Here is a 25,959-nt window from a genome sequence, read left to right as displayed (position 1 = left end):
GTCAATAAATACTAAATGAGTGATTATTTTGGAAGATAAGTTGGTTCTTTTCCAGAATTCCCCTGATATAAAAAAATACAAGAATTGATCAGGCATTGCAAGAAAAATTTCTAGCTAAAGAAGGCACAACTCATTAATCACAATTGATACAATCAAACAAATTTGGATGGAAAACACTTTAGGATGGGGGGGGGGCAACAAAAAGAAACACAGTAAGTGATTTTCAGATAATTTGTCACCAGTGCAATTAAATCCTTTAAAAATCTGATATCTTTCATCAAATCTGCTTTGAAGCAAATAAAAATGCTTTATAAGAGAATTTATTTATTTCTATCCGATAGCGAGAAATGTGACAAGGATCGGAAAAGTGGGATTGAAAAGTAAGCATTCCCGAGGAGGAGCACTGACCCTGCAAAATGTCTGAGCAATCCCGTCAGCATTTTCTGGTAGAGGCGCCTCAGGTGATTAACAATAAACTGAATCCTTCTCAAAGAGAATCTAAAGCCTACAGAGGTGGCCCCACTAGAACTGTGCAAGACCAGCTTCATGCACCAATCAATAATGAAAATGTCATTACCAGAATAGTATAAACTGTTGATTTTTGTGCCAAGAAGAAACAGAATCCTTGGCAGAACTGCTATTTAAGTGAATTTTGTAATTCTTACACAAAAATAAAAGTAAATAAAATATTTGCTTAAATTTACTAAAAAAGGAATGGTTTTATTTTTAGGTTAATTTTTGGATCTATAGAGAAGATTGTGAGAGCGAAAATTACTTCCTCAAAAAATGTACATGTATATGCAAGTTATAAGGTTCAGTTGTTGGGGGGGGGACACACACACAAAGTTGATTTTATCCATGGTCACGCAAACTAATGCAAATTCTAGCCATTCGTATGCAAATCAGACAATCTTGGATGGCATAAGTTGTTTGAAGAATGCGGGAGTTTATTTTGAGGAAGGCAGGCTGTGTACATGTACTACATTTATGGCATTTCATATTAATAACACAATGAAGTTAGAGATATTGCAAATTACAGCATCATTGAAAAGGAGTGCTGTTAATTTATTTAGAACACTGGATCATCTAAGACTCATTAGAATACATGTTTTTTTTTCATTACATTTTCACCCCAAACAAGCCACTTTGATGTAGGGGGCTACTATCAGCCCAAATATGACAACAATACTCCATACATGGGCGAATGGTGGCCTTATAGAGGTACAGGATACTTTCGAACGTTAGCAGCTTTCTAGCATGGTAAAGAGAACCTATCTGGCATTGCTCTTAATGTAAATTTTCCAACTCATGTTTCCTAGGAGATTAAAAGATGTACTTTCAGATAAAGAGTCTTTGGGCATTGCTATTGGTGGTAGAGAAGGGTTCTTGTAGTTATTGAAGGAAACAAGTTTAGTCTTGGCAGCATTGAATGTGACCATCCATTTATGTCCCCATTCCACTACAGGTCGTCCTCTAGTGTTTCTGCCATTTCTTTAGATATGTGTTCATTTGTTTTTTGTGGTGCCTGTTATAGAGTGTGGTGTCATCAGCATATATACCCATCTCACAGAGAGGTCCAAGGATAGACCCCTGAGGCACTCCTGCATTTATATCATATGGTTTAGATGTACGACCATCGAGGACAACCTGGATTTTTCTCTTATCTAAGAAGGATTTAATTATGTTAAGTATTCTTCCAGTGATACCGTATGATCTGATTTTCCTGAAAAGACCTTCATGCCATACCCTGTCAAAAGCATTAGATATATCTAGAGCTACTGCTCTACCCTCCCCTGCTTTGTCAAGTGAATGGTATATATGCTCAGAGATTACAGTTAGGATATCTGCTGTGGAACGGGCTTGCCTAAATCCATATTGTTGGTCAGTCAGAAGCTTAGCATCTGTAAGGTGATGGACTAGAGGTTGGTTAATTATGAGCTTAAATATTTTGGCAAAAAGTGGGAGGAGGCTAATGGGGCGGTAATTTACTGGATCAGTTCTTTTGCCAGAATTCTTGAAAACTGGTACCACAGAAGCAGTTTTCCAGCAGGCAAGAAAGAAAGATTCATTAAGGCATTTGTTGTAAAGTTTGCACAGCCGGGATGAGATCAGGTCCACATGCTTTTGAAGTGTCTAGATTTTTTATGATAGCATGCACCTCAGAAGGGGTGATTTTCAGATTGGCTAGTGTGGCGTCTGTCCGCAAAGGAAAGTCAGGGAAGGGGTGGTTAGCAGGGTCCAGTGTGGAGTTGGAGGCAAACTGACTGACAAGTATGTTAGCCTTCTCGGTTGCTGAGTAAACAACCTAATGATTGTTGGATAGTGGGGGGAATTGTTGAGTGCTCATTATTTACTACACTGTTGTAGATTTTCCAGAAGTCACGGGTTCCTAATTTCTGTGCTTCGATGCATTTTTTAGTGGTTTCAGTAAATTCTGTCTTAGCTGTCGCTATTTCTTAATTATTTCTGGCTTCTATGTACTTGCTATAGAATTTCCGCATGGGAACATGCGCTTCGATTGCTGTTTTGAACCATTCAGTGGTCTCATTTGCACACTGTTCAGCAGGAAGTGAAAAGATTTCGCCATGGGGCTTCTCTGATGAGATCCCTGATGGCTTCCCAGTCAGCCTTTTTATAATATCTAGTTGTTTTGAGCAATGGCTCTTCCGTTTTGGCTCTAGAGTTTAGGGCGATTTCAACTATTATCACTACATGATCAGCATTCCCAAGTGGGCTGTGGGCATTTGTAACACAATCATTGGGAACTGTGGTCAGAAACAGATCTAAAAGTTCTTGCTGGTCAGGGAAACGGGTTGGAAACGTAACCATCTGTGATAAGGAATGAAATATAGAGAAGCTATTTGTTGTGCTACCAGCTGCGTCTGTAAGTAGAAATCCAAGCCAGTTGTGGTGGAAATTGAAGTCACCAAATATATACACTTGTGCGCTAGTGTCGAGGGAAAGTGCTGTATCTATGCTGTCAGAGACTTTGTTTATTAGGGTACAGTCCTGAGTCGAGGGAGAGCGGTAGAGAAAATAAAAGTAATTAATGTTATGTTGCATGTTAAGTCCAAAGCACATAAAGGCTTGACTGTCCGATTTTTTTTTTTTTTTTTTTTTTTTTTACAAAGGCATCAACACATTATCAAGGCCCAGAGGCCACTCAAGGATAAGGGTTAAAGAGTGTACAGTAGAAATTGGTCAATATAGTAATCATTAGTAATGAAAATTTGGTAAATTTAATAACTTATATGGAACGGCTCATCAAGAACTTATTTACTTTAGACTTGAACACAACAATATTGTAGTCAGCCGGAAAGCAGGAAAACGGAAGACAATTCCACAGGCGAGCAGTTCTAAGAAAGAAGCTTTGTTCATGGAATCTATGTTTAGGTTTAGGCACAGATAAAGAGTGGGGGAAATTATTGATAGTGTTTACAGCTAGACGAGTGTTTCTTGTGAAAGTTTGGCGAGGGGGGACCAAGCTCAGTTGAACACTTTCCATGAAAATAACGATACATCAGAGACAAACTCGCAACATCTCTTCTGTGAGATAGAGGTTGCAAGGAGGAGAAAAGGACATCTCCTACGAGGCTACGAAGTCTATTTTGAACTCTATCAAGGCAGGACAAGTCCTTTCTAGCAGCTCCTGCCCAGATGTGGCAACAGTATTCCATCCTTGGACGTACCTGGCTCTTATATAGGTAGAGAATAGCATCAGCAGTGAGATATCTACTGGATCGATAGAAAGATCCCACCATTTTTCCAGCGGCCTTGGCAACAGATTTGATATACGTGTTCCATTTAAGATCAGGAGTAATGGTCAAGCCCAGAAGCTTGTCAAAACTTGAGGCCTCCTGAAGACGAGAGCCATTCATTTCAATTGATGACAAATGTGAATTAGAATGTTGATGATGTAAAGAGAGAAGCTTGGTTTTAGATGCATTAAAAGTAACCAGCCACTCCTTTCCCCATTGTACTACGTGCTCAAGATCAGAGGAGAGAGAATTGGAGAGAACTTGGTCGTTTACTGTCTTAGATGTGGTACCATAAATGGTAGTGTCGTCAGCATAAATGTCTACAAATGATGTAAGGATATGATTTGGAAGATCATTAATGTAGATCAGGAAAAGAGTTGGGCCCAGGATGGATCCCTGAGGGACACCGGCATTAATACTGTGAGCTTCTGATTTTTGCCCCTCAACTACTACTCTTATGAACCTATCAGAAAGAAATGATTTAATAATTGAGAAGACTTTTCCAGCTATACCATAGCTAGCGATCTTATGAAGTAAACCTTTATGCCATACCCTATCAAAGGCTTTAGATATGTCAAGAGCAATTGCCCTAGAAAGATTGCCACCGTCGAGAGATTTGCTAATCCTATGCGATATAACTGTAAGGACATCTGCTGTAGATCTAGCAGAACGGAAACCATATTGAGTGTCACTAAGAAGGTTATTTTGTTGAGATGTTTGATTACTTCTGTATTTAACATTCTAGTTTTGTTTCTCTAGTCAAGGGGAGGGTGTTTCAAATATAGACTCCAAGCCCGTGCATATGTCTGTCAGAGTCCTTATGACAGAGTGGGATATCCGGGCATGTTAAAGTAGTTAGAGGGGATGGAAGAGTGTAGGTTAGTCTCACTTAGTGCTAAGATATCCGGAGTGTTTGTTAGGAGAAATGCTTCAACATCATCTAAATTAGTTCTAAGCCCACGGATGTTCGTAAATCAAGCCTCAAGGGAGGAGGCAATTTGGTTTTGTTTGAGTTTTGTCCTGGTTTACTAATTCTGTTACCCAATTCTTGTTTTCTGAAAGTAATATAATGCCTGAAAGGGATAAAGTTTTTATGGAAGAAGATACTTACTTTCAATTGGCCACTGACCATGATCAACACGCCACCATTGGCTGTCGGCATGGAATCCAACTTTGTTACGATATGTTGAATGGCTTGAAATGGTAAAGTCTACGGAAAAAAAATAAAAGAAATAAGCAAAGTTTTAAAGGATTGGAAAAACATAACACAGGATTTCCATGCATCCATCCCAGCAATTTCAGGTTGTTTTGTTTTATGGTATATCAACCCTTGTCTTGTGTGTGTATATAAACAAAAAAACTAACCTCTTGCTTACTTGCAGATTGAATGTTTTAGATAGTGGGAAAAAACTCAAGTTGTAGGAGAAAGGAAATAGTGGATTCGGTTGTTTTAATTTACGACACATCAACCCTTTTTCGGGTTATTTAATGCCGAATCCAATGATTTTAGAAAAATTTTTATGCTTTGAGTTCTTTATATCTTCAAATATTTATTCACGGTATTTGGTTTGGTTGTTTTGTAGAGGAAAGTTATTTTGACTTTTGACTTTGCAGAATATGGAGTTTTGAAAGCGAAAGGAAAAAAAAAAAAAATATTGATGCATTTTGGGTCAGGAAAACAATATCTTCAGACAGCCAGGTGACAATTTGAGAAATGCATACAAAAATTAGGTAAGTAAACACTCATGTCAAGATATACACTGAAGAATACCGCCAGACTGAATTATCTCACCAATGCAGATGCAAAGAGTAGGTAAAGTAAACAGAGGATTTGCCAAAAACTCCTTTTCTCACCCAATATAAAGATGAGCACACAAGCGTTTCTTCCCTCCTTAAATTGAGCTGCTTCCACACGCATATACACACTGGAATCTTAGATAAATCATCATTCTAGTAGTATAGGAGCAAGTGGACTTAATAAAAAAGAATTTAAAAAACTACTTGACAAATATACCTGGCGAACAAAGTGCAATAGAGATACAAAAAATTACACTTAAAGAGATAATTAAAATAGATCTCTTGGTTGAAATATATATGATAGCTGGTGAATGTTTAGCATCCAGTAGGATGCCACATCTGCCAGCTAGAACAAAACCATAAGTACATTGAAAAAAGATAACAGCTACAACATTGACATCAGTCAAAATGTTTATTGAATAAAATCAGAAATTAACAAGTTGCTGGTTGATTATTGGCTTTTACATGTCAAACTGTGATGGTCTTTGAGTGTATTTTAAGTGATGACTACATCATGCAAGTCCACATATCTTCAACAAAAACAAAAAGTTATCTGTAATCAATTTGTTTTTGTCATTTGGAAACAATAAAAATCTGATGTATGTATCTATGACAAAAAAATATTGTACACCAAAAATCATGTAGATTAATCTAGTTTTATTTTTATGAAAAAAAAAAAAAAAAAAAAAAAATCATTAAGTGTATTTGACTTTTTTCAATGCCTGCTTTCCCAAAACGATTTTCTAAAACCTCATTAAAAAATAAATTATCTTGAATTACCTCCCTTGTCTCACAAAAAATGACACCGAGATTGACAATTGTCGGTTAGCCATAAAATTTATTTTATTTTTTTCTAAAGCTACTTTAACAATTTACATGAGTGTTGGTGTACAATTTTTTTTATTTTCCCTCATAAGATCTTTATTTTTTGATATTTTTATTATTTTGGAAGGAAGGTTATGTGCTTACACTTAATTTCTTACAATTCATTTCAATAGAAACATTCATCGATATACGTTATAAAATATTTCAAAATACATGGATGATATAAACAAAATGTTGGGTTATAGTTACCTGTAATCAAGTTATTTTTTTGTATTTCCTACAATAATACAATACCAAAGAAGCTTATGTGGACATTATGTCATAAGAATGTTCGTAGCTAATGAAAAAAAAAAATTTAAAAATGAAGATAAATTTCTCAAATTGCCTCTACTGTGCATGTAAACTGATTTCCAGACAATTCTAGCCTTTTAGGGCAGTTTTTTTAATGGGAGATAAATTTTATACACTTCTTTTTTGGAGGGTAGATGTCAGATTTTAAAATTTATATATATATACTAGACCACCCGTGACCCGTTGGGTCAGTACGTTATATTAGCTATGGAATTCATGTATGAGCGTGACACTTGTGGCATAAAGAAAATAGTTTTTTTTTACATAACAGAAGCATTTCTATGAAAGTATATTAAAATGAAAAAAGAATATAGATAGATTTCTATGAGTCGTTCTGTTTATTATAATTGTTATTTTTTTTTAAATTACAGTTACTGAATTATAAGTGGTTGGTCATACTTATAGGTAAATATGCACTGAACAGGTATCATAATCCTTATTATAGTTAAATTCAAATTTTGATATATCATCTTTTAAATGAAATTGTTAGTTGAAAGTACAGAATAATAAAAAAAAACACTCTCCACATGTTAATAATGGCTTTTTAAATAGAAAATGAAAATAAAATGTAACTTTTTTCATTTAATTTAAGCAAACATTCAGTACCCATTGTGTAAAATATTTAATTTGTATGTTAATAATAAGGTCTCTAAACTCTCCCTTCTTATCATTGGACATTCGTCCCAAATAATAAGTTTTGCTGCCCTTATCAAGTTGGCTGTTTCTGATTGTTTATCAAAATTACAAACATCATTTTCTCTTACATTGAGAGGAAGCTTGAATCTGGAATGAGCAGTGCGACCACCAGGCATCAATGTTGCAGCAATACCTGATGATGCTACAGCCAGTGCAATTTGTCCTAAGCTCCTTACTTTTGAAAGAAGAAGTTTTATTAAGAAGGTCTTTCCTGTGCCTCCTGGAGCATCGATGAAAATCAATGAAGAAGAGTCTGTGTTTAAGCAACTGCATATAAAGTTGTAGATGATCGATTGTTCGTCATTTAATAAATGTTGATGTGTCTTTACATATGTCATTTGCTCTGCTATATTGTAACTTTGCTCATCCATTATGGCTCTATTTATGTGAATCACATTAGGTAAATTCTGAGGCAAAGGCAATCCAAAATCTTGCAGTGATTTGTCAGCAGAACAAAGTTTATCATTTATGTACCTCAACGTGTTGTTGATGGCATTTTTATTGACCATGTTCTGATTGTTGACTTGGATTTGCATTGCATTGTAGTAATCCATTGCCATGGAGTTGGAAAATCTTTCCCACAACTCAAGAGGATTTGAACATTCTGTGTTTAAAAGTATCACAATGAACAGATCCCTTATCGCTCTTGGCATTCTCGTTTTAAAAAACATGGGAAGAAGAAAAAGAAATTTTTTTGTAATAACGCCCTCTAGTAAAAAGGTCTGCATTAGTTAAGGGGGATAACTCTATCCAGTTTTACATCGCTCCCTTTTTCTCTCTCTCACACATACACGTAACTATTTCTCGCGTACGTAACGAAAACAGAGGGAGTAGGAGTGTTGAAATCTATGAGAGTGAAAGTGAGAGGTGTTTTCTTTCACCGCCGCTGCTTCTATTAATAATGAGTGTTGTTTTTCTTGTTTGTTTACTTTTGTTTTTTAAAAGGGAGAAGTTTTTTTGAAACTGCGACAGACTTTACGAAGTTGAATGTTTTTAGCCGTTAAAAAAAAAAAAAAAAACTACGGTTGATTTTATAAAATTATTTATTTATAATGACATGAATTAAAGATTTCTCGCGTACGTAACGAAAACAGAGGGAGTAGGAGTGTTGAAATCTATTAGAGGGAAAGTGAGAGGTGTTTTCTTTCACCGCCGCTGCTTCTATTAATAATGAGTGTTGTTTTTCTTGTTTGTTTACTTTTGTTTTTTAAAAGGGAGAAGTTTTTTGAAACTGCGACAGACTTTACGAAGTTGAATGTTTTTAGCCGTTAAAAAAAAACAAAAAACTATTTGATCAAATTAAATGAAATTGTTTGTATTAAAAGCGATATAAAAATTCCGGAATTGGAATAACGGATTGAAGACGTTGCTATTTACGCATGCGCAACCGGATGTTGAAAACCGGAAATCTGATTGCAAACATACAAGATCCATAGAGTTTTAGTATTATATAGATATATATATATATATACCTCACGACTAAGTCAGACTAGAAAGATCCCTAAAAAAAAGAATAGTCCAGAGACTATTGATCCCTCACTAAATTCTAAAATAACTGCCTTTCTACTTCCTGTCAAGTTTTTCAGGATTTCCCACAATCCCATAAAAGTAGAATCCTTACAATTTTTTTATTTTACTGTTTTTTTTATTTTTTTATTTCATACTGAAAGTGTTTTAACTTCATTTTAGAAGATGAATATTAAAAAAAAAAAAAAAAAAAAAGTGGAGACAAAGTAATTTTTGAATGAATCAAAGTCTACCTTTTCTTGCAATTGTGAATTGTTTGAAGTTTGCCAAAATTAACATTTTCAGAGACAAACGGACAGACAAAGGGAATTAGGCAAAATAAAACAAGAGGAAGAGAAGAAAAAAAAAGAAAGAAAAAAGAAAGATAAAAAATTAAGACAAATTAGATATAAAAAGTACATTTTTTTTTAGATCTAAAAAGTTACTTTTAAAAGAACATCATAGCACCGAGTTTTTTATTATTACTTGACCTAGGGGAAATAAAGCAAAAATTGTAAACATTTTCAAATTATTTTTGTCAATGAACCTTCCAGCCAGCAACATTAAGTGAACACCGCTAATTACATAAAAGAGTTGTTCCAAAAGTAAAGCCTATTTTTTTTTTTTTTTCTTAAGTCCGACCTTTTGTGTTCTAGAATTATTTTAATACATAGTCAATGCGATTCTCAATGTGCTTTTGCTAGGAATTCAAATCATGCGTGTCTATGACAAAGGTTGATTTAGAGTGTCACACTGTCAATATCTGCAAGAGAGAGATGAAACTTTCAGGTCATCATAATTTAATTTCCAATCCCCTTCTGATCCATTCAGGCAGAATAAAATAGGAGCCATTAATTTTGGAATGCCCCTCATATAGACGGTTTCTATCGTAATTTGGTAGATTGTTCTGGTACTGCATTAAAAAAATTACTAACCATGACATGTCTTGAATGGCTTAAACGATAAAGACAAGAAAACAGCGTTTAACAGAAATATTACTTACTGAGAGTTTTTCTATGATATTAACAGGACCTTGCCGGCAATCGTCTTCAAAGATTAACATAGCGCTGGCCTGCAAAAAAAACAAAAACACTTAGTAAAAAAGAGAAAATATGAAATTGTGGAGGTTTTAAGGAAAAAGTACAATTCAATCAACTTCAATTGAACTCTTCACATGCATTCTGATAACAATTTTTATTTTCTAATTTTCTTTTTACAAGGTTGAACAATTAGAACCAAAGCAAATCTACTGCCTGAGAAGTCTAGAAAAATTTGTTTACTACCATTATAAAAAGTGTGTGTGTGGGGGGGGCATACACAATTTAAAAGTGTATGTATGTATGTATGTGTGTGTGTGTATATACACTGCGTATCAAATTAACGAGTTTACATTTTTAAAAAAAAAATATTTAAGAAACGTGTGAATAAAAATCCATTAAATATTGAGAAAGTGCTTACAATACTATTCAGCTACTCCAGTCAGAAAATAAAAGTATTTAAAGCAGTATTAGCGAAACTATGGCAGAAGACCGGAATATCTTGATTTCAGTGCGTCAAGTTATTAACGAGGTCGAGAAAAAAAAAACATGATATACTCATAACTTGTTTATTGAAATAATTTTCAAACATTAAATGAACTAGCAAAAATGCTTAGAACTACATAGCAATTTCTACGTTGGCATAATTAGTAGAAGATATGCGATCCTTTTTTATGAAGGACTTGTAAAAGAGGCTGGTCCACAGAATTAGTCAAATTTGTGTTTTTGTCAAGTTATTCCTCGCGATACCTTTTGGAGAGCATCCCACAACTTATCTTTGCTCTTAAATTAGCGTCCACTTGCATAGAGACGTTGCTTCATGATACTCCAAAGGTTCTCAATTGGGTTCACATCTGGTGAATTCGCAGGCCACTCCATTTTCCGTAGCCCAGAGAACCCCAGTTATGGCAAACACTGGTTGCTTTTGTTTGCTGCATGCGAAGGATCATTATCCTGCATAAAAATAATGGTTCTTCTAAATGTCAACTTTTGCTTCTTCAGTCATGGTCCAAAGTGCTCCTTCAGAAAAGCTATGTAAGCATTTGATGTCATTTTTATGCCTTCTAGGACTCTCCATATGCCAACTAAAGTACCTCCGATAAGCTCATTCCAAATCATTATCCCACCACCACCTTGTTGGCGCCTTAAATGCTGATAATGATGTCGTCCATCTAGGACCCCATCCCTTGCGCCAGCCATCTGGGCCATCAAGAGTGACACGCATTACATCCGTGAACAAAACTTTGGAAAAATCTGTTTTCATGTTGTCCTCTGCCCATTTCAATCGGTTTTGTATATGATGTCGCTTTAATGGAGGCTTTGTCACAGGCTTAACAGACTGTGCCACTTCTTTCAGAAAGCGACATCCAGTACTTTTTGAGACTTTCTTCAATCCGGCTTGGTCAAAGACTTCTCGACTTGTCTGGACAGGATTCTTAACTTCACGTTTAATTTGGAGTAGAGAACGGTGTGAAACAACTCCAGATTTACCTTTATCAGCTCTTACGTACTTTTGTAGGGTCCTTGACAAAGTTCTTCACGGTTTGATGGTACCTTCGTATCATTTGATATTTCGATGGTAGTTTTACCTTTTGCTAGCTGTTCTGTAATAGTACTCTTTTCAGAACTAATCAAACCACCTTTACAACCCATTTTATTGACAAAAACTGCCTTGTTAATAATTTGACACACCTCAAATATCGTGGATTCAGCAATTACGATGGCAAGTTGTTTACATTGCGCAGAGCAGTACGAAAATTTCACAGTACACGCAGCTCAGCATTGCCAACATTTCCGAAGCTTTTGATACAAAACTGCCAGCAAGTTTCTAAAACTGGTAAAAAAAAATGCTATCTCGTTAATAATAATTTGACACACAGTGTATACATACATACACACACACACATACATACATGCATTTACTCATTGAAGTTAAATTCGATATTTCAATTCATAACGGAATCTTAATCAGGAAAATTTAGGGTTTTTTTTTGTTTTTTTTTTAAATGTTCTATGGCGATGATTCTGTTATGAATCAAAATATCAAATTTAATTTCAATGAATATTTTTATTTATTGAAAGAGATTGTTTGTTCACAATTTGATTAATATACACAAAAGGTTCCTTACTTTACTCTTTTTTATATATATATATATATATATATATATATATATATATATATATATATATATTATGATTCTTGCAAACTAGATACAATAAAGAGATTATCTCATTTGCATATTACATTAAGAAAAATCAATTTTATTAAATAGCGGTATCTTAGTTAATGTTTCTAGTGAGAGAATTGTTATTCTATTTAAAATCGTTATTTAATAAATTTTAAACAATTATATTGATAATATATTTAATTAAATTTATTTGGAATTATTCCAACATCTATTTTTTTTTTTTTTAAATCTTTGTTTTAGAGTTATTTGCCCCTTCGGAACAAACAAAAATAACTATTACCAAATAAAATAATTTGGTAATCTCAATAAATTTCTAGCTTGAAAAAATAATTCCGAGTAGATAGAAAAATGTGTGGCTTTTATTGTTTTTAAAAAACATGACAAATACATTTTTTTTTTTTTTTGGTGGTGGGGGTGGGAATTACATTTAAAACATAAAATAACGATAAATTTAATTTTATGAGACCACTGTACTTCCACCTAACAATTTCATAAACAAAACGAACCCCAAAATATAATAAACTAGCGAGGGGTACCCGGCGTTGCCCGGGTGTTTGTAGGTGTGTGTGAAAAAAAAAAAAAACGAAAAAAAAACAGGTGCCCGTGAAAAAAAAAACGAAGCCTTGACGACACGCAGTTAGAAAATAGTAAAGTGTGAAAAAAACAAAAAAACAAAAACAGGTGCGCGTTTTTGATTGACGTGACGGTGATAGATATTCAGAAGTTAGCATTTTGTGCGGGACAGTTTTTAATGAGGTCAATAAATCGGTTTGTTTGTTTTTAAAAACCCGCTCTCTGTTTATTAGGGGGAGCGTCTCATTTCGAAATGAAAGCTACCGTCTGATATGACGAAGTCGACATTGACCAAACGTTACTTAGCTCTCTAGACACCACTGGCTTTCGGCCAGTTGTATTTATTCGCTTCCCAACTGAGCAAATTAGGCACAAGGCCGTTTTTTAATGTGGAGAGAGAGGGAGGGGGGAGGGAAAAGGGGGACCAGCTCCCGAAAGGTGGGAAATGGGAGCTGGATAGTAACTGTTGGTCTGTAGGGTGATCCCTACATTAACCAAGGTCTGATATGTGGGGTTACCCCCACATATGGTCTTTGCTTGCAGTATCTGTCGGAACAGATACTACACTTTGATCTTGTTGCCCGAGGCCACAGAGGGCCAGTGGAGGGCTTTCGGCCAATTGTATTTATTTGCTTCCCCACCGAGGAAATTAGGCACAAGGCCGTTTTTTAATGTGGAGAGAGAGGGAGGGGGGAGGGAAAAGGGGGACCAGCTCCCGAAAGGTGGGAAATGGGAGCTGGATAGTAACTGTTGGTATGAAGGGTTGCCCCTACATTGATCAAGGTCTGATATGTGGGGTTACCCCCACATATGGTCTTTGCTTGCAGTATCTGTCGGAACAGACACTACACTTTGATCTTATCGCCCGAGGCCACAGAGAGCTTTGGGCCAGTGGGTATTTCTTTGCTCCCCCACCGAGCAAATTAGGCACAAGGCCAATTTTTAATGTGAGGAGTGAAGGAAGGGGAAAGGGAAAAAGGGGACCAGCTCCCGAGAGGTGGGAAATGGGAGCTGGTTAAAGGTCAGGTATGTGGGGTTGCCCCCACATCTGGTCTTTGCTTGCAGTATCTGTCGGAACAGATACTACACTTTGATCTTGTCGCCTGGGCCCCGGAGGGCTTTGGGCCAGTGATTAGAGTTGAGTTTCGCTTTTTTTTTTTTATACCGAAAATCGAATGTAACGCGTGCCGATGCGGGAAATGTCGAATAATTAACGTTTGAAAGTCAATAAAATTAAATAGACAGGCGAGCTCTGTGGTTAACTATGAGATATTACAATTTATAGATGATATAAAAAGTTTTAAGTTGTGAAGCGAGCGAGCGCTTCTCTGAAAGAAGCCTTTTGTGGACATCGAGGAAAAGCGTACATACATACATACATACATACATTTTCGCTTTTATATATATAGATTACATGGGGAGAGGGGATTACAATGATGAAAAATTTCATTTAATTGTTTTTGGAATTAATTTTTGGTCGATCTTTTTTTTTTAAGGGGTTCTGCCTGCTTGGCTAATTTTTTTTTTTTTTTGCGATCACACGGGCATTCGCTGCTATTTTTATTGAAACAAGTTATTTTTCATTATTTTTTTTTTGGGGGGGGGGGGGTCTTTCCAGTGCTCAATATCCGGAGAATAGTTTCTTCTCTTTGTATCCCTTCTACCAAAATATCTGGTGGAGAGGGTATCACATACTTCTTTTTGGGGGGGACGATTCAATTTTCATGTTTTTATCCGTTCTTTTATTTCTGGAATTGTTGTGAGGGTATCCATGTTGCCCATGATGAAAATGATTAGTATAGCAGGTGTGTTTCAAATGGAACTTCATGTCAACCCAGGCAACGCCGGGTGCCCATGCTAGTATATATATATATATATATATATAACATTTAATGATTGACTATTTTCTGAGCAATGAGATCCTATTTCAACCACAACCCTTTTTATCACAACAAAAAAAGACTTGACATTTCTGAATTTTTGAGATGAGGATTGGTCATTCGTATTATTTGGATTCATCAATGTGGTTGCGATATGTAGAAGACACATTCATACTCTGGCCCTATTAGGAAGATGTTCAAACATTACTAGACCATGTGAACTTGATCTGTCAAAGTATACAGTTCAAGATGGAAAAAGAACAAATTATCATTCCTAGATGTGCTGATAACTTGCACTGGTCAGAGGTTTATGTCATCTGTATACTGAAAGCTAACTTTTACTGGATAGTACCTAAACTTCAACTCCCACCATCCATATAATATAAAAAAAGGAATCGTCTGTTGCTTACAACAAAGAGCAAAAGCAATATTTAGTAACAGCAGTGCATATCAAGAAAAGATGGACCGTTTAAGAGGAACCCTCCACCAAAATAACTATACAGAGAGCATGACATCAGCTCCAAGAAATCTGGACCAAACACAAAAGGAGACCACTCAGAAACTCATCACAGTTTGTATATCATATATGAAAGGCTTTCTAAAAAAACTTCAAAGAATGTAATCCATATGACATTAGGAGAGGTTTCAGAAGAGAGTCAACTCTCCGGAAACAGCTTGTGAGAGTCAAGGCCATTACAGAAAAAAATCATGACTAAGATCTGTGTATATGAAATCCCATGTAAATGTGGAAAATTATACAAAGGTGAGACATGTCGTCCTCTAAAAGTATGGTTAGAAGAACATTGAAAAGCTGTAGTATGTGGAGAAGCTGAAAAATCAGATATAGCTGATCATACCTGGAAGGAAAAGGAAAACCATCTACCATTATAGAATGAAGTAAAAATTATAGACAGAAAAGAACAGTGGGGAGTAAGACAACTGAAAGAAACAGCACATATGCTGGGTAACAACTAATTACTTAGTAGACCTAGTATAAAATTTAATATGGTATGGGTATTAATTATAAAAAATAGATAATGTATACAAGTAAAAAAAAAAAAAAAAAAAAAAAAAAAATCTATATTTATAGATATGTTAATATATAGTAATAAATAGTGATATTTACAACCAGAAATAAAATAGGTTTAAGGCTCCTAAAATTTGGACTAGAATTGTCCGCAAGGACCCGTGACACAGTGGTTAGAGTACTTGGAAAAATCAATTGTAAAAAGTGATATTCTCATTGAAGGTTCAATCCTCAGTGTGGGCAACCGAAATATACAATTGCGAATTACTTACAAGACGGAAGAGCAGGTTACCCCCGTGAAGTAAGAAAAGGTTCCACTATCAATTCCATCCAAATTCTTGAGTTCGACAATACGAATACGAAAAAAGATCAGGCAGATTTACTGAGAGACTATTTGGCCATTCTGATGCCAGAAATACTGTTATTCTCTGATCATGAAAACGGAATTATAAAACGATTCAATAGAATCAAAAATACAGCTTTGCAGGTCTGACTCAGACTGGTAATATATAAAAAAAATATATTCTAACTCTTAGAATTCAAAATTCAGTAAAAATCAGTGTTTTCTTCTTAGAGGCTCTACACCACAACTGTATAAATATGCATCAATAAATTTAACACAGAAGAGGAAGAAAAATATAATTGTTTGTGGGTAACATAGAATTCCTATGTAATTTTTTAAATTTATTTTAGAAACAAAAATATTTATTGATGTAATATAATTGTTTTCGGAACCTTGTTGACAATTACCAAGAGGTTGGGAATTGTTTCTTGTAATAAAACCGCACCCATAATTTGAAACGGGACAATATAAACATAGAAGCAATTGTTCTAGAAATACAATAATGTATATATTAACGTTAATTCATTTAGGAAAATCAGACATAAAATAATTTTTCTCAATCTTTCCTAAACTCTAATCAATGTAATAATACTAAACCATGACTATGGAGTTAATGAGCATAGAAAATAAATTATAGATTTAAATGTGATACATAGATGCTCATTGATGCCTTCGATAAGAACAGCCTGGAAAGGAACAAAGTGATAAAGTCTTGTATAGAATATTTAAAATGTGTGTGTGTGTGTATGCATACTAGTAGATATACTTGACATTGCCCAGTATTAAACATCACGTTGAATTTCTTTAAAATAAAAAAAGGGAAATAATAAAAAGGGAAAGAAACCGATACATATGCAATGCATGTATTTTTTTTTTTTTTTAACAGTTCACTTCTTGTAAGTAAAAAAAAAAAAAATTTTTTTTAAATTACTCTAGCCGAGATCTAAACCAAAACCTAAAGACAGTGAGTCAAGTACGATAACCATTATGCCAGCTTGACACAATTTTTAAGAGGTGTTAATTATTCTTAACACAAAGACGTGGTTATGTGACCGAGGCGCACATGCGCAGTCATAAAACAGTTGACAAACATAAAATTTGATGACCCCCCCACCCCCCAGTACCAATTTTTACCCCTTAGCATCCCTTTTTTTCCAGGTGAAAATCAAAAAGTTTTCCACATGTCTGAATATCTAATATACTAAATTTCAAATCTGAAGATCAAAAATTCGTTGAGTATATAGGTTGAGAGTTGTCCTCTCACATGTGCACACATTCTCACAGATTATTGTTTGGTTTAGTATTAGATCGGATGCAGGAGAGTCGGAAGAATAGACAGAGACATATTAAAAACTGTCTTATCAAAAACATCTACTGTTGATTTTATACACCGAGCCCTTCTGCCTATGCAGTGATAAAACTTCTCAAATGCACTTGTGATGTTAGGCCGTATAAGGATGTTAACATTGGTCAAAATCGGATTGTTACTTCTTTAAATCAGAATGTGATTTTTTGATGCTTATTGGAGGCATTCAGACATAAAATCTCTCTAAGAATACCAAGGTAAAGAAATAGAAGTTTTTTTTATAAAAATATCTTACACTTTTGCACCAGACAACGCCAGGTAGTTCTAACAGTCCAGGTTTTGTTTGCTCAACAACAAAACTAATATTTTTTGTCAAGCAACACAAAGATCAATAATTCAAACAATGTCTTTAACATTTTGATAGATTCAATCGGAAGTCAGTGTGGTGAAGTGGATATCCACACAAACCAACAACCTAGGCATGCTAAGTTTGAATCCTGTCGGTTTCATAGGAACACTTTCATTACTGATGTTGTTAACCTTCAAGTGGTCCCTTATACAAGTACCTGATTCTAGAAAGAACTGGAAGCATCAAATGCTAACTAAAACACTAAAATTCAAATTTGTACGATACCTCTAGCAGTATCAGAATTTTGGGGGAATTTTTGACACCCCTAACAGAAAACTGCGAATAAAATATAGAAAACTCGTAATTTCTCTTTCTAAAGTGGGTTATTTATTTTCTTTATAGAATATGCTTCCAAAATAAACTAAGTTGTTTAAAAAATAATAGAAATATTATTTTTCATTGTTTAAAAAACAGTGTTTACAAAGTGCGTGCGTGCGCTCTGGGAGCCATTTTGTTACGTAATGAAATCAATTGATTTTTATGAGATGAATATTTTTCAATTTTTAAACTTTAAAAATCTATCAAAATTTTCCTATTCGTTCAATTGTTACGTTTTTTTCAGGGTGAATGTAAAATTTTATGCTCTTTCCGATAAACTGAATATAATATTTTAGACAAACGTTGTTTTATAAATTCACCCCCCCATTTTGAAATGTCTATGAGAATTTTAATAATTAATTTTGGTCGACACGTTTTATATATCACAAATTGAAGATAAAACATGAATAAATAAAATACTCAAATTTAAAACAACAAAAAAATATCACTTATCTGTAAATTTATCGGTAAAGTCCAAAATGTAAATCCTTCTTTTTTCGATAACCACGTGTTTTTTTTTTGTTTTTTGTTTTTTTACGTGGAAGCTTAATTTTTGTTTAGAATTTTCCAGTCATTATTTTTCGGTCAGTGTATATTTTTATATTTAATTCCTGGTTTCCTTTTTTTCGATATATAAAAAAAAAAAGATGAAACCCTATAATGCAGATTTATAGTATAATAAATAAAAAATTCAGGTATTTCTTTAAGATATTAAAAAAAAAAAATAACATTGCATATCTTCGTCATTTCGTAATCCGTGTAAATCCAAAAATGAAAAATCCCAGTTTTCATGTACGATAGCGTAAAGGCGCCCACATTAAAAAAAAGGACAATGTTATCTCCCTTTATTCATATAGGGTCAATATGAAGCCACCCTCGAAAATTCCTTTAAAATTACGGCCAAATCTGTTCATTGCAATGTGGCCATAAAGTGGGTGCCCATTTGACGTCACATCATTATAGAAAAGTGACCCCCCCACTTTGTGACCATTTGTAAAATTTTTTATCTTGGAAACTACTAGTTTCGTTTGCTGTATATATAAATGGTTATTTCCGTTTTCAGCGCCTCCGAAAACCTTTAAAAGTGGAAAATTTGAAGGAATATAATCCAATATCGAGATAGTGTTTTTTTACACTTATAGGCTTCCGTAGATAAGAAAGTGATAATTTTAACATCCGGTGTCTTTACAACTTTCTTGAAAGACACGCGTTGTCGCGATATGTGTTGGAAAAATCCTTCCATTTAAAAAATACATGGATTATAATACATAAATATGAATAAATTCTCATACAGGAAGATTAAAAGAAAGCATATCTTACTCATTAACCAGGTAAGTTCTTTATTTTGCCGTTAAAATAATTATAAGATTCAAGTAATGTTATTGTTCGACAATCCGTGTAATGTTAAGTGAAGAAATCGAAGGAAAAATAAATAAAATTGTTTATTTCTCTATTAAAGCTTTTATGATATTAAAATTTAGTCTTTGCTCGTTTTATTGAAATAAAATTTACGGGTTTAAATTACGTTTTCATATTAAAATCTGATAGAAAGATAGGTGTCTATTCAAAATGGCGACTCGGCTGAAAATTCCCCCAAAATTCTGATACTGCTACCATACCACTGCATACAGATTTACTTTCTTTTGTGTTAAATTTTTTAATCAGTATAAATGATTGCAAAATCCTGTTTGAAACTTATCACATTTTGCATTGTATTGTGGGATTAATTTTTTTTTTTTAACAAAAAATTTACTTTTATTCTTATATGTTTAGATATATTTGTTGAAAAACGTTTGACCTTAATTTGGATTAATTTACTACTGGCATGATCTGTGCCTCAATGTTGCCCAGGGCAAGTGAGAAAAGAAAGAATCACAACCCCCAGAAGTAAATTGATTGGAAAGACTTGAGGCATGTTTTACTATATACAAATTGAATAATGTGGCTATATAACAAATAACTATTACCAAATGCAAGATAAGTTACTACCTACCACTTACCTAAGTTTTTAGTGTTTAACTTATTTTAAAGTGTTTAAGTTTGAAATGAAAGTAGTGCTGAGTACAAGTTAAAACAAAACTAAACAAGGTGATATGAGTTGAATTGAAGTCCCGAGAATGGCTCAAACCTCTAAAATAAAAATATTGGTAGTAATCTACCCAATAAATACCACCATGATGTTTTACACTTTAAAATAAGTTAAAACACTAGCAACATATCCAGGTAGGCAGAAGAGTAACTTATCTTGCCTTTGGTAACACTTACGTATTATATATTTGTTTTTTGACCAGTCTATTTGTTCTAAAATGCTCGATTTTTTACTCAAAATGATAAGCATTTATCGATAATATAGAAAATATATGTAAATGACTGAGAATGATTAGTGAGAGAAAAAAGTTTATTTTGCAAAACAATATGCAGATTAGCTAACCATTGGATGTAGATCGCATAGACATTAATAAGTTGTGCTGCTTCTATTATGACAAAGATGGCCTTTTAATCTCACTGTGAGTGTAAGAAATTGTTGCTCAACTTTATAATTGTAGAGATCATGGAATAAAAAAAAAATTATGTTCTACTGTAATTTATTGGTAGTACTTTGAATTCTATACATTTACTGTTGTCTTTATTTTGGCTTGTCAGATAATGGTCATTGAATTGTGTTCTATTTATAAACAACTTGTCTGCCTTTTCAACTCTAACAAAGAAACTTCATACAAACAATAACCACCAAGGACATTATTTTTCTATACCCTCTGTCAAAAATAAAGGAAAAAAGAAAATCATGCTTCAATGTTCCACTACTATTTCATATAAAATGTCTCAATGGGTGAAGTTAAAACAAAACAAAATGTATCAATCGGTATGGAAAAAAAAATAATTCATAGATGAAAATAGAATGAATGAGTTCTTTCTAAGTTTTTTTTTACAAATATTTATATTTAAAAAAAAAAAAAAAAAAAAAAACTAAGTATAAATCATAGAAAAAGAAAAGCGTTTCATTATGGAAATAGAGTGAAGGATTTCTTTCGAAATTCATCACAGATAGCAGGAAAGGAATCTACCTAACAATAGGTTGGTGCAAAACCAATGTATTTTTTTTATATATAGTGGAACATCAAAAAAAACATTTTTGCACCAACCTAATATTTGCTTTCTCCCTCCCGTAAACATTTGCAATGTTTTCATCCAGCACATTTCTTTTACTTGCATGATAGGAGAAAAGTATATTATGTACAAATACACATTGGTCTTTATTATAGAGTAGATGAAATAACAATTTCAGAATGAGTTCCTAAAACGCATTTGAAACCATTAAGAGGGGGGGAAAAAAAAAAAAAAAAAAAAAATCAAAACGTAAAAAGCCAATAACATTGATATAGTAAAAGCTTCTTTCTCGCGTGTGGAACATTGTTCCATTGGACTGCTCCCCAGCCAATTACAATATGGTAACCTTCAAGTTCAATGTAAACAAGTTTTTTTTTAGCAATCCCCTTAAGTAATCCAAATTTTACACAATATACACCATTAACAATTACTAAACTATCACCTTACACTCATTAACCCTTATCCTCAAGTGGCCTTTGGGCCTTTATATATATATAAAAAAAAAAATATGTGAAAATTAGATTACACAATTGACACTCTGCACTTGAAAAACATCATCACGACCAAGTTTTCAGTTTTTTATGTTCAGCAAATTAAGTGCTGATGTGAACGATCTTTATTAGTGAGACATAGCACGAGAGGGAAAAGAACTGGAAACTTCCAATAACCACTGCCTGCATCGTATCCCCCATATCAAATAACACAGTAGGTTTCTTCTAAAAAATTACTCCGACAAGCCATCACCATGAGATGTTATGCTCTGACTAAAAGACCATCTAATCAGGCTTGACTAGCTTTCATGAGTGGTGCAGTAGCAAAGATACAAAGCTAATCCCATCTCAGGTGAATAGTTTCAAGTATCAGTAATAGTACAGACTTGGCTTCCATAAACTTCAAATACATGCAAACAAATATCAATTTTATTTAATGAATTATGAAAATTATAATTAGGCATCTATTTTAATCCAATAAAAAATGTATTTATTTTCATATCCATACATAAATGTGCATAACACCAAGGGAGGTAATTCAGTATATATTCAAACTAATGCTAACAGAATTGTAAACTATTTTTTTCCAAGATAATTTAGATAAAACTCCAAGTTAGAAACCAACAACACTCTACAAATTCACTTATCTATCATTGTAAAGCTGAGTTAACATTTGTTCTTTTTCTATATATTGTAATTGTTTAAAAAAAAAAAAAAAAAGGTATTTGTGCACAATTTGAACCAGATGTAACTCAACATCCAATCAGAACATGACAATTGCCGGTGTTGGCCGATTATGAAAGTGTAACAAGGAAACATTTAAATATAATAAAATTGACAGAAACAAAGGACACTAAAATAAAAAAGAAACGACCTAAAAAAGTCCTTTTTTGGTCCAACAAAATTAAACAGATAAGCAATTTTTTGTGTAAATTTTTTTTTAAAAGTTTTAAATTAAGAAATTTTTGCATTTTTTGCATTTACTGTAATTTTATTTTTGAATCCAACAAAATTGCAAAACAGTAAACAGATAAAGATAAAAAAAACAATAACTTGATCAATTTTTTTTTTATTTAAAAACAAAAGGTGTATAAATAAGCATTTTTTTTTGTGTTTTTATGTAATTATTACTTTTTCATCAAACAAGTAACTTTCCAGTATATGGTTAAAGATGGAGACAAAAAAAAAAAAAAAAAAAAAAAAAAAGGGCCATGACCAAATTTCTGTCTCCACAAACTCAAAAAGATAACTGTCGAAAAGCTCCTGGCTGGTTCCGCATTCTTTTTTATTCCGTTGTTTGGCTTTTTTCCACATCCACTCTATACAATTAGTAGTCGCCTTGGTGTCAGGGTCGACGAAGTGAAGACTGTGGTTCACCATTAAATAGTGAAACCCTTATCCCACTCAACTATATGCTTTCCAGCAGTCTGACATGACCGTAGTCCTTGGCAGAAGATGGTTATAGAATAGGAAAGAGGGTTTCAGTATTCCTATTCGGAACTGTGACGATGAAACCTCCTCCTCCGCGTGGGTCATAATCACCAAACACCCAGAATGGTGTGAGTAGTCGTGAGACTTTGGGTTTCTGATGGTTAAATACGAATTTGTTTATTTCTATGGTATACCTCGGGCCACCAATCTGCTGGGAATGTCTGAGGAAATAATCCCGGCATATGTCTTGTAAAGAATTCTTCCAATCTGCTATGGTATGCACAGACTCCACCTCGCATAAGATTTTTTTGAGCTGCCATATCGTAGGCCCACAGGTAAATGAATCTTATTACGGTGGCGATTTGAAGCTTTGCTTGCTGAAAAAAATGCGTCTGTCATTATGGAGGTTCACTGCCGGCATTGCGTATACGTGCATCTTGACGCATATCCATCTTGACAGATCTTTTGGCAATAATTCACTTCTCTCCACAGGAAGTGCATTTTTTTTTTTTTTTGGTTGCAACAATTAACTTCTCTTGACAGTAGGATACAACTTGTTCTGGCGTCATCAACAATTTTTCCAAACTTGAAATATTCATTTTTGTAGACAGTTGTCAGAAAAGGGCTGTTTGAGGTGTGTGTTGCTAAGTGAATTTACTGAATTTTTGGTTTGGTCTAATTTTTTTTTTTGCCAAAAGTTTGTCTGCTACTTTGCAGCGCATTGATTGGCAGATCGGCATCTTACGTCAGATTACAATCAAACCCGAGTGCATGACATGTTCCAAGCAAAGCAGATCAGATGTTGAGTTAAGCCTGGTTCAAATTGTGCACAAGTACAAAAAAAGTTATAATCAGCCATAAACACCAATTCACCTGTTTTCTCTCACCCTCTCTTATGTTCTTTGAAATTCCCTTTTACTCCAGTCATAATTTACTATCGATTATAATATAGTAATATAAAGAAAAGAACAAATTGAAATGGTTCATTATAAATCAAAAGTAGTCAAACTTTAATTCATAACTGAGAGAGGAAGGGGGGGGGGATATAAGTAGAAGAAAGCAACTCATTTGAGATTTTGTCTTTTTCTAATATGCAAACTAACCTCAACTCTATTAGGTTTTTGAATTTTGGGGAGGGGGATCCACAAGGACTTGTGGCACAACAGATAACTCTACAAGTAATAATTAGTTTTAACTGACACTCTTAGAGGTTGAAGAGTCAATTCTTATTGCAAGAGATACTAAATATAATTATGAATTACTTTAGACTTCAAAGAGCAAGCTACCCCTGATAGATTAAATGAAGGGTTCAGTTCAAAATTCCGTACAGATTACAAGTTTGACAAGATTTCAAGAATAATATCCAAATTCAGTTGATGTATAGTGATGACTTTCTGTAAAAGGAAAAAGTAATTTTTCATGTCTCAAGAAGTTTGAACTTTTAGCTCACTTAATAGCCATCTATACCATTTATATGGAAAAAATAAAATGATTTTAATGTCTGCCAATGGTCAATAATGTCGGCGCTAAAAATGTCAGTTTCATTTTTCGACACTTCTGCAGTATATGGATGGCGGCCATCATTTTTGGTGAGTTTCACTAAACTGTCGCCAGATGGTGCTTCTCGGTCAAAGAACAGGGGACAATTTTACTTCAATTTAAAAAATGTTTGGGGAAAAAAATCCAATGTTGCTTTAATTTGGAAAAATGTTTCATTTAAATTATTTACTTGTTTGAAAAAAAAAAAAACAACAAAAAAACGAAACAATTTTACATTATAAAAATCCAATGTTGCTTTCATTACAAAATTGTTTTATATAAATTATATTTTCTTATGCAGACTTTTTAATAAATGTTTTTACAATTATATATTGATACATTTTTAGACAATAAATGTTTTGGTTTTCAAATATTTTTCTGTTTGGAAAAAGATCTTGTTTGTTACTTATTTGTCGTGGTATTTGACTAAGAAGAAATTAGAATTATCACCCCCCCCATTCAACTTCAAGTGAAAAAAAAAAAAACAAAACATTATTTCTACATCAACCGAATACATGACAGATTCCTTAAAAAAAAAAATTAATAAAAAGCAAGAAATCCTAATGAGATTGAAAAATATTTTTAGCTCGAGTCTGAAATTAACTCATTTGTAAAATGTATCAAATTGGTTTTTGAGTGAATAAAAAATTTTAATTGAGATCTAAAAAAAAAAAAAAAAAAAAAAAAAAATTTTCTTCAAGATTTAACATTAATATTAGTTTTTAACAAAAAAGATATACAAATTAAGCCTTGGGTTATTCGTTGACTGTGTTTAATTTCATCCCTTGGAACCTAAATTGATTCCTCACATCAGAGTTTTTACTATTTGTTTATTTCTGAGAAATTAAATTAACTTGTTTAATCCATGATAGTTATTGACAAATATTTTTTTTTTTTCCAAGTAAAAAATATATATATATATATATATATATATATATATATATAAAAGTGACAATGCTTTATCAAAAAAGATGTAAGAAGTTCTCCAAATTTTAATTACTGGGTTTTAAATAAAAATTTAGAAAAAAAAAAAAGTGAAAAAAAATTTTTGCTTCCTATTTAAGAATTTTGTTTTAGATGAAGATTGATAATTTGGTATCATTCCGACTATCCCCATTTTGGTTATTTTCATGTTTTGGTCAACGTAATATTTAATTCATCTTCAGGTGCATCTTTTTGAATTTAGGAATTTGTACAAAATTTCATAATTGAACTCTTCATTCTACACAGAGGAGTGTAGAGTGTTCTCATTCCATCAACCATCGCAGTGCAGAAATGTTAATTTTTATGTTATTCTAATTTTTGTACTGTTATCGACTGTAGTAAGCTTCCAAAATTCATACTAGAATTGTGACCCAATGGTTAATTAAAGACG

The 25,959-nt window shown here is 33.4% G+C and overlaps 1 protein-coding gene across 1 annotated transcript in view; it reads right to left on the bottom strand.

The window, feature by feature from the left end:
* The window catches only part of LOC145296929 (uncharacterized), a 48,862-nt gene that overhangs the window by 4,313 nt on the left and 18,590 nt on the right, over positions 1-25,959 (bottom strand). Inside the window, exons 2-3 of the mRNA XM_080143135.1 lie at positions 9,937-10,005; positions 4,870-4,968 (exon numbers count right to left, since the gene is read on the bottom strand). Of these exons, the coding sequence (XP_079999261.1) occupies positions 4,870-4,968; positions 9,937-10,005 (168 nt within the window). The remainder of the gene's footprint in view (positions 1-4,869; positions 4,969-9,936; positions 10,006-25,959) is intronic.

This window comes from Euprymna scolopes, chromosome 2 (genome assembly GCF_053919585.1).
Source record: "Euprymna scolopes isolate OS-2025 chromosome 2, ASM5391958v1, whole genome shotgun sequence".
Taxonomy (NCBI): domain Eukaryota; kingdom Metazoa; phylum Mollusca; class Cephalopoda; order Sepiida; family Sepiolidae; genus Euprymna; species Euprymna scolopes.
The sequence above is the reverse complement of the archived record's forward strand: the minus strand, read 5'-3'. Positions and strand labels throughout refer to the sequence as shown.